We start from the raw sequence: 11,038 nt of genomic DNA, 5'->3' as shown, positions 1-11,038 counted from the left end.
CGAGCGCGCGGCGAACCATGGCGAACAGCGTTCGCCCCGCGAACGTCCTATAACAGTAAATATATACGCCGTGCGATCGTCGCCGATGTGCGACACGTATACCCCATTATATCCTGATCAGCGAGCCTGGTTTCGGCTCGCCATTTTAACCGCCTCGCAAACCTTGTTCCCCAGCGGAACGCGAACCGTTCTCCAAATAAGAAAAACAACAGGACGACATGCCGCGCCCGCGTAATTGTTGCCGGTCGCGCGTCTTGTCATCCCGGCCGACACGAACCGGTCGCGAATGTCAGCGAATGTTTGGCATTCGCGCGGCGATGAATCTAGGATGTTGTAAATATTTGTGTTGTTCCCAATTTATAGGTATAATTTAATGAAGAGACTAGTATTTCAAGACAAGAATTCTTGTCTTGTCTTGATTTTCAAGATAAGAAATTTCGTTTTTCTTGTCTTGATTATTTCTTGATATTGTATTTCTTGTCTTGAATTCAAAAATCTTGAATTTCTGAATGAAATTTGTTGATTTTTTTTAAGCAGAGCCCTTGTGATTCTTTGACTACATCATGTCGTAAGAGATAATAAGAAAACATAGATACAAATTGAATGTCGAGTCATCTCGTAGTTTATTATGTTTAAATTCATGGTTTAAAAGTATGCCTATAATGTCTATTATGCACAAATCTAATAAAGATTAAAAACATTTCTCAAATATCATTTTTAATATCATGAGGCTACTGAATTACAAATGTAACTCTATTTCAGATTATTAGATATCTAAGAAGATTCCTTATTAGATATAATAATAATAATTATTATAATAATAATAATTATTATTATTATATTTTAATCACTCCTGATGACCTTAATTGATACTATTAGTAGAAGTAAATGTTTATACATAATATACTTTTGCAAATAATTTCGCAATATTAATTTTATATATTCCTTTACATAAATGTAAAGGTTAATATCTGGCATGTATCTGGTATGTATACAAGGATGTATCGGTGAATATAATTTAATTTGGTTAGATCAGAGACTTCACTTTTTCAATAATCGATTTACACTCTGCTCATATGTTATTTTGCTATTTAGTGAAAATGTATGAATATACATTTCTATATTATACAACCTGTTATAAATACCATTATAAATACCATTTTTTGAATTTCTTGATCTTGATGAAAGCGACTTAATCATGAGTCTTTCACTGTGTTATATTGAGAACGAAGAGTATATTTATCATGCAGCTTGAAATATTTATGTGAATTATTTTTTTTTTAATATTTCAATAAAAAATATTTCAGAAATATTTCATAAAACGTTTTGCAGTATTGTTTAAAAATATAAAATATGTTTCTTTAAAATATTTTGTACAAATATTGTGAAAACAAAAATATTTCAAAAACTCTGGGTTCCTGGACATATTTCTATTTTAGAAATATTCCATGAAACATTTCGGAAGTATTTAAAATCTTGCAATGCAATATTTTGAAAATATTTCGGAAATATTTCATGTTGTGTGAGACGTAACTTCGAAATTATTTTTGCTGATTTTCAAAATTTTTGTTTATTGAGAAGAGCGAAATTTTGTGAAAATAATAATAGCGCGATTTATCCAAGTAGCAAAAGTAATGCATTGATGAGATTTCTCATAAGGAAAAATTTAATTATTAGAAGAAATAAAATAAAGTAAGGATTAAAGTGAAAAATGTATATGACATATATAGAATTAATGTTACTGTTATGTCGGAAGTGTTTCAGGGAGATGTTCAGAGAAAATCCCTTTTTTTTTCCTTTTTTCCTTAAAACGTAAAAAGTTGTAGCACAAATTTCAAAGATTCAATGAAATATATTAATGTTAGGGAATCAAAAACATTAGACATTTAATTAAAGTCGCGGCGCGTAATGGGATGTAACATTTTCAAAATATTCTTCCTTTCACAGATTATTTCTATTAGAAAAATATTGCATCGACATAAAATATTATTATCATATTATAAATATGAATATCAATGAATAGGATAGCAGCAGATAATAATTAGATGGCGTTATAAGATTTTCTTCTTTAATTGAATTCTTTTGTCTGATTCGCTTTTATTCTTTCATTCATCTTCAATTATTTTTTTGTCGTTGCTTGCCGTTTGCGTTGTCGACTAGTTCCGAGCGAAAGATTCTGAAAAGTTTTACAAGAGAAAGCTATAATTCTCCAAAACGATATTAAGTATCGTAATCTGGATCGAGACGACATATCGACAAGATATGTATTTTAAAAGTATGTTATATTAAGGTAAATGTACCAGTCAATGGACATGATCCAATTTTTGGACGAAATGACAAAAATGTTAAACATTAAGCTTTTAATGATATGTATAATTCTAAATAAATTCATTCATAAATTATTAAATTTTTATAAACAACGATATTATTATTTAAAGGCATACATATTATTAAAAGCTTAATATTTAATATTTAAAATTTTGGTTCTAATAATGGTTTTTGTAAAACTTTCAATAATGGGATCATGTCCATTAATTGTAATATATTGTTTACTTTATCTTTTCAATATTGTGTCATATTTCTATAAAACAATTAAGAATCTCGCGTTTGTAAAAAGAATTTGCATTCGTAAAAAACTTTAATATATGTTACTTGCACGCTAACTCCTGATTTTATTTAAATTATATAGCGGGTAATCGGAATAATTCATGCGGAATATTTTTAGAAATTTATTCGCAAGTACAAAATATACGTAGAAAAATACATATTATGTAAGCAAAGTTATTGTTCTTTATATAGTCGATAACTCGATGCGATTATAGGCTCGCGGTTTCAAAGCACTATTACTATATTATGTTAATCCTGATACGAAACTGTACAACACGAAACCTCTGCGAGAACGAACATTCTTGAGTAATTTGCCTTACATGTTCTTTTTCCCTGTCTAAATTTCTACAATATTATATTTTTATAATCAAAACTGATTATAATTAATATACATAATTTTATAGATTATATAAAGATTATATTTTTTATCAATATGAAATCGTAACTGATAAATATTTTAATGATATTAGCTATATTTTTATATTTTATTTCTCGCTCCTATCTTATTCCTATCAAAAAGGCACCCTTTATATAATAATAATAATATTACATATATAATTTATATATGATATACCTTGTTAATATGATCTACCTTGTTAATTAATATCTTAACTATTATAATTATATTCGTAAAATTCATTACCTTGTAGACGGTATTAAAAATTACAGGTTATACAATATGTATAAATGCATTATATGTTAAGGTCATTGATATGTTTGTCAAAGAATTGAACATATGAATTACTGATGGTGTTAGAAATTATGAAATAGCATAGGATAAGGACATGTAATATGACAGAACTAGTAGCTTATCTTAGCGCTGAAATAGTACTGTCTTCCGATTACAGACTTTAAATCAACTTTCTCATAGCTTCCATAATTTCGATTTTTTTTTTTACACAAAAAGTCACTTCAGTTATATTCATTATTCTTACCACATTCTGTAATATAATGTATATATATTAATCATATATTAACATATTGGTACATTAATGATTTTTATTCTTTAGTAAAAAAGGTATTTTAAATTAATTTGAATCGACCACTTGTATTATCTATGTCGAGAAAGTTCCGAGTTTGAATATATTGCACATAAATTAGCAATATTTAATAAAATTTTATCAAATTTTGAGAATTTTGTTATTAATTACGATAGATAAGTTAGTATACATGGGATGCTATGTATAATAATTCCAAATATTATTGTATGGTTACAGACTAAAGTTTACGGAGCAGAGATCTAAGAGAAAAAACTATCTAAATTTCTTGGCTAATTATTTGAAATTTAGACGTAATACCTGTACCTAAAACTGCAAAGATTGATTCTTTATAAGTATGAGAATTTTCACAAATTTATTCATAATAAATTTTAGTATAAGAACTAAAGAGTCTCAAATTTATAGATCTGAGTGAATAAAATTTCTAGACTAAAGCATCTTTTTTAAAACGAACTCATATTAGAAGATATTCTATCACCAAGGAAAACTAATAGGTATTTATTAAGGCTAACTTAAAGATATCGCTAAAAGAGATAAAGGAGATAATTGAACCTCATCAGAGCTTGCAAATACAAGAAAATCAATGATAACTGATATAAGAGGATCAATAATAACTACAAAATCTATCATCTGAAGATCAGGCTGAAATAGATAAGCTCTTTGATTCTGATTTTTTTGAGAAGATGACAAAAGAAGAATGGGAATGGACAAAGGGAATGGCGCAAGCCATGGCTTATTGTAAGAATCCTAAAGGTAATAATTCACAAAGATGTAATGTTCGGAAAAAAAACAAAAAATTAAGTTGAGCCGAAGGATCGTAAATCCTGTTAGATTTTAAGTTACTGTGTTGTGTGAAAGTATGCACTTCTCTTTTAATTAATTAACAATATGAATTTAAAAAAATGTTTCTTTGTTAAATAAAGTTAAAATACCACTATTGTAAATTCTTTAACTATGCCTGTTTTATTCATTGTCTTAATTATGCAGCACAGTATCTAGTTAACTACGTTTTATTTTTCTGAGAACATCGAATATGTACTTCTAATTGGATTGCAATTGAATCTCGGAACTTCTCAGATATATAGATTTTATATAAATAAATAGAATAAATTTATACACTATTTAGCATAAAAATATATATTATTCAACATAAAAAACATGTAGAAACTCATAAATTAGATAGAAAACATGGTTTGTAACTTATTTGAACTTAATGTATAGATTATCAATTAATTAACAATTAATATGTGAATTTTCGAATACCTATAATTTATTGCAATATCTTGATTCTTTTAGAAAAAAAATATGTATTGCTGAAAATATGTATTGCTGAAATATTGTAAAAATATGTATTGCTGAAAAAATGTCAAAAAGAAATATGTGAAGTTAACGACATTCAAAGTACGCTATACATAATTCATACGGAGCAATTTATAGGTCTGTTTTTTATTCCTGCACTCTCTGAACTGATGCAATATATTGAAATGAAACAAATGTATATTTATTTCACTTCAACTTATTGCATCATGTACATCAGTTCAGATAATGAAATAAAAAAAGATGTCATCCAAATTGAAAGTGAATGAATAATTCAATGTAAACTTTGTTCTTAAATCACACATCATACAGTTTATAAATATCTATAATTTGTTCATTCAGCTAATATAATATATAATTGTTAAAAAAATTATAAATGTGTTATTATTTTAAGGTCCTGCGCATAATAGAACAAATATTAGAAATAAATATTAAAATTTCAACTTATCAGATGCATTAAAATACACTTTACAATTTTGATAGGTTAAATATTAATATTTATTCCTATTTCTAATATTTCCTCCATTGTGCGCAGAGCATCTAAGCAATCTGTATAAAGATATTCTCTAAAATAATCCAAAACAGAGATAAATATTAAAAAGTTTCAATAGCATTATTATAAAAATAAATTATGTAGTAGTACATTTATGACAATCTTAAAAAATGAAAAATTTTATATGAAATTATATTGAGATTAAATAACTGTAACATTGTAACGTATTTTCTTATTTGGCACTTTACCATATTTTCATTTTTTTTTTCATGCTAATAAATATAATTAATAGAACCGTATCTGGTAAAAGTAATCATGTGAAACCAGATTTATTTTTCGTATATGCCAAGAGATTTTTCGTATATGAAATTAAAGAATGCAAAATTTAATTTTGAATACTAATTTGGTATTAAACTTGAAAATTAATAAATGCAGGTAATTATTGCAATCAACATAAACTGATAATGAAGTAAACGTCCTAGTGATTGCGCATGTACCTACACTTGGACACCAAATTTATTATTAATCTCAAATTTATTATTAATCTCTGGTTTTTTTTATTATAACATAATTTAATTGTATTTAATGATATATAATTATAGTATTATACTATTTTATATTTAAAATTATATTTATAATAATCCATATTTATAATTATATATAATTATAGTACTATATTTAAAAAAACAATTTGAGATTAATAATATAAAGAAATATATAAAGTTTTATGTAAATATCCGGACATAGCTACATAATACATATTTGGAGTCTGGAACGTTTATCTTAACATGTTTAAAAAAAGTTATAAAAATAATTTCTTACATTATATAACAAATAAATGCCAACGATATTAATATCCAATGCTTACAATAATAATACCATGCATAGTTATTATCAAATTGACAAGGATAGTTTCGTTAGTCCGTTAACATCTTTTCTTTAAGTTAATATATATATATATATATATACATATATATATTATTTTTTTTTATAAAGATATAAACTATATACCTTCAGTTAATTATATCGTAATAAAAATGAGACACACGATTACATCTATTTGGTTTTGTTCTCTAGATATTTAAGCAAGATATTTATGCAGCGTTATATTGTGTTATTCCTTCTTTCTAAGATTATTTTATGTTACAACAATTATTGCATATGTACGATCGACCGTATTAGCGCATTGCTATGTTACAAAATATATTTTGAACGTGATCAACATTAAACTTTACGTATCTTATTTATACAAATATTATTTTTACTTTGCATACGATAATCTATCTCTTTAGAGCTTTGACAATAATACTATTTTTGTCAATTTGAAAAATGCTGTTCTTGCAGATATCACTAGATAAAATTAAAATCGTATTTTGTTTCTCAGATTGCTTTATAATTGTTTGTATATCCTCATTTATGATATATATCGATCGGTGATTGTCCACTTTCGCTTGCAATCCATGATTGCGACACAACTTGATTTGATGTAGCGGTATAGTTACGTATTTATTCTGAGCAATTAATGTACTTAACTGTTCGGAACGGACGTATAAATACTGATGACTTTGTCGTTGATTGGTTTCTTGATTTGCTTCACTACTCTCTTTTGAAGAAACATTTAATATTTCTACCACATCAGTCGCAACAGATTGAGTTATACATTCGCTTTCTTGCAATACGTTATTTTGATTTTCTAGAATAATCTCTTCACTAGCTTCATTGAATGCTTGCAAAATATTAATATTTTCATATACAACCTGTGCACAGAAGATGTTATTTCCCGGATATTCTTTATTTTCAATATCAATATTATTTGCATATTTAGGATTATATGCATTAGTAGGATTTTCATTCGTGACATCATTCTGTATAATGACATATTTTTCATCATATTTTTGATCATTTTCATTGGAATTTGTAGCTTCTGTTTGCGCTATTTTTAAATATGTTATGTTTTTGTCTTGTACGTCACTATTGAATATCTTCTTATGATAATCGTGCGTTTCTTGCAACAATTGCAAGTTGCTTTTACCTTGTTTTTCTGGAAAATCTGTATTTATTTCATCAATTACTTCTTCATCTTTTTGTATTTCTTCTTTTGATGTTTCACTTTTAGAATTGACTTTACATTTTATTTCATTATTACATTCATAATCTTGATTCTCGATATTATGTTGACAAACATGATTCTCTTCATTATCAGTTACTCTTAAATTATCATAAAAAGAATTTTTTAATTGCAGCAGGCCATCCTCTATACTATCGATACATTCCACATTGCTGTTCTTCCTATCGGGGTATTTACACTCTATAGCTATTTCAGTCTCTATACCATCAGTCTTATTCAATTGAGATTCCGAACAAATCTCAAAACTCTCAAATTTATCAATTTGTATTATATCATTTGTTTCCCAGTTTCTGTTACTATCAATACCATCTTTTAGAACATATTCTTCTGTTGTATTTGTAGTAACTTGCGTTTCGTCATGGTTTTCAAACCTTACTATTGCATTGGATGCGATGTTATCGATATTTATTGTAGCTTTTGGAGAATCATCTTTCTTTTTTCGATTAATTCGAACATTTTGATATTCTTCTTGTGGAGGATGTAAAACTTCACCAAATGTAGTAAGGATTTTATTATGTCGTGTTTTTAAATGACGTTTATAAGTATTTCTGGTTTTAAACCTAGCATAAAAAGTAGAATATTAATACGATCAAAATTATACGATCAAAATTATTACTATTAATTGTCTTCTTTTTTTTAAGAGATCAAAAAGACAAAGATTTTTGTTTAATTTAAATTTACTAATTTATGTGTATCTATGTGTAGTTTAATTTTATTTAAACTTATTTATAAAAATGAAACATAAATATTTGTATAAAATATATTAATATAATATTATTTATATATATTTATATATTATAAATATATTTTTGAACAATAATTTTACTAACCGTTGTCCACAATCATCACATCCGAATGGTGCTTCTCCAGTATGCCTACGTTGATGTTCTCTAAAATGAGATGGATGCCTAAACTTTTTTCCGCAATCTGTACATGTAAAACGAGTCTGATTTTGATGAATTAATGTATGATATTTCAAACTGTGCCTTCTCGTAAAAACAGCTTTACATATCCGACATTCGTATGGTTTTATTCCAGCGTGACTTCGATAATGAGACACTAAAGTTGTAGGCGCTGTGAAACTACGAGGGGGGTCGCAAATGCGACATTGAAGATTGTTCCCTGTAGGATTACCCTTCTTCTTAATACGTTCTATATATGCTAGTGCCATTTCTCTTTCTTCTTTGCTAGTGCCAATAAACTTTGCTTTTCCTTTAGGCTTGGTAGTTGGACATATCTCTGTGTTTGATTTTGTGCTGATTTGAGTTTCATCTGATCATGATTTTGTACATATACGTAAATATAATACTTAGAAATCTATACGTATGTATACAATTTTAACACACATATATGTACACACACACACACACACACACACACGCACGCACACACACACACACACACACACACACACACACACACACACACACACACACACACACACACCACCACCCACCCACCCACCCACCCACCTACTATAATATTACTTATAATATTGTACTTTTTATTTTATAAATTATGGAATTTTATGAAATTATAGAACATACCTGGTGAACAAATATTAGAATCTTGACAATTTTCAGCTAATTTCTGATGGACATGAGAATACTCTTTCATATGTACACTATCAGTACCAACAACCATCAATACAATCTGAAAAAATATAAATATTTGTAAAATTTAGTGTATAAATGTAAAATCAAATGTAATATTTAAATATTTTTCACAATTGTATTATAGTTTTATAAATTGTTTATTACTAACATTTTCTTCTCCTGCATTATCAGGAATATTATCGAGAGATGTTTTTTTTGTATTAGGTGTATCACTTAATCGTTCGGAATAACTATGATCGCCAAGAACCTTATTATCTATTTGTGAAATATTTTTTAATTCAGTGTCACACACTTCCTTATTTTCCGATTTCTGAAAACATTTCTGCTTCTCATTTTCTTTAATATTAATATCGTTCAAAAATATTTTACGTAAACAATTGGTGGGCTTTTCCAATATTATGTCTTTATTCTCCTTATTTAATGTTTCTTGTGGTTTCTTTATCTGTTGCATCCGACTTTTCTTATTTTGTAAATTAGTTTTGAGATTCTTATGATTTATACTTTTTGCTGTAAATGTATCATCTATAATAACATAAAAACAAGTCTTTTAATTATTTTAATATGTAAATACAATATAAATTTGTTTCACATAAGTCTTTCCAAGATTTTTTCCAGGATGAGCATTTACATGTCATTTATATATTAGGTGTGGGAAAAAAGTTCGTGGCGTTTTTCTTCATTAGCTGGCATTAAAAAAACGACTACGAACTTTTTCCCACACCTAATATTATCGTAAATTTAAAATTTAAAATAAATGTTAAACAATTGTAAACAATTTCATCAGAGATTTCTTTTATGTAATATTCATGACAAGTTGATGATATAAAGAGATAATAGTAGTTGATTAGTACATACAAGTCTCTTTATCAGCTTTTAGCTGTTCTAAATGCTTCTCTAGGTGAATTTTTATGCATGCTCTCGCTTTTTCTTCACTAGCAAAACTAGTATATTTCTCATGGCAACCAGGCATTAATGCACAAGTGTAAGAATATTGTCTTTTGAGCTCATCGCTTGTAAAAACGGCAAATTGCTTAACAAGATGTGAAACAGGCATAGATGCGAGTTGAGAAACAGTAAAACACGATTCTTTTCGTTTCATACTCGTAGTTTTAGGTTTGAATTGCAACGTCAGCATCGAGTTAATATGTTTCTTTTCTGAGTGCAGCGTTTGAGATGCGACTTCTGCAAGTACTTCCAACAATGCCGATGGACTGTCCCTTCCTACAGTACCTATAACAATTTTTACAATTATTATTCTCAAATATATCTATATATTTATCTCATTAGACATATAATATTATCTTTTTATTAAAAAAGTTAAATTTCCTAAAAAAAATAATAAATCTTCAGAAAATTTTTATAAACTTTTATAAAACATTCATGACAGATAAATTACAATATCTTTTGCAATAACAGATTTTACTCCACGTATTCTGTATCAAAGGAAAAAAATATGTAAAATAAGTACATAAATTTTCACGATACAACATATACTATCATGAAGTTTTTGCATCAGTAATCAAAATAGATTATAAAATTCACACTTAAAGAAATATATATTTCAATTATAAAATACTACAATTATAAAATTCGTGCAATATTCGCGTCCGTGGATAATATTTATCTGAAATGAAGCATCGCTGGCGTTTACATACGTCGGGAAGAAATTGTTTTCATGTAATAGCAGACGCCATAAAGACGCCCAGCAGACGGTTTTTCAGTTTACTATCTATGGATGAATCGCGTATGCGCGTTTTTTCCGATTAGCACACACGCGGATGTAATTCGGCGAGATATCGCGGAGACGAAGCACAAACGTACCGGGATTACCTCCGTTGTACAAATTTGATACATGCTGCGGATTTCTTTTGGTGTTCAT

At 27.4% G+C, this 11,038-nt stretch overlaps 1 protein-coding gene across 1 annotated transcript; it reads right to left on the bottom strand.

Annotated features, from left to right (window-relative positions):
- Positions 1–6,695: 6,695 nt before the first annotated feature.
- Positions 6,696–11,038, bottom strand: LOC105617441. The gene is made up of 6 exons (XM_012198996.1): positions 10,981–11,038; positions 10,015–10,389; positions 9,308–9,681; positions 9,091–9,196; positions 8,374–8,815; positions 6,696–8,103 (listed from the first exon to the last, which is right to left on the bottom strand). Exons 1-6 carry the CDS (start codon positions 11,036–11,038, stop codon positions 6,696–6,698), a joined length of 2,763 nt encoding a protein of 920 aa, XP_012054386.1.

The sequence above is a fragment of the Atta cephalotes genome (assembly GCF_000143395.1).
Source record: "Atta cephalotes unplaced genomic scaffold scaffold00013, whole genome shotgun sequence".
Classification (NCBI taxonomy): Eukaryota; Metazoa; Arthropoda; class Insecta; order Hymenoptera; family Formicidae; genus Atta; species Atta cephalotes.
Note: the sequence above shows the minus strand (reverse complement) of the source record. Positions and strands in the feature narration are given on the sequence as shown.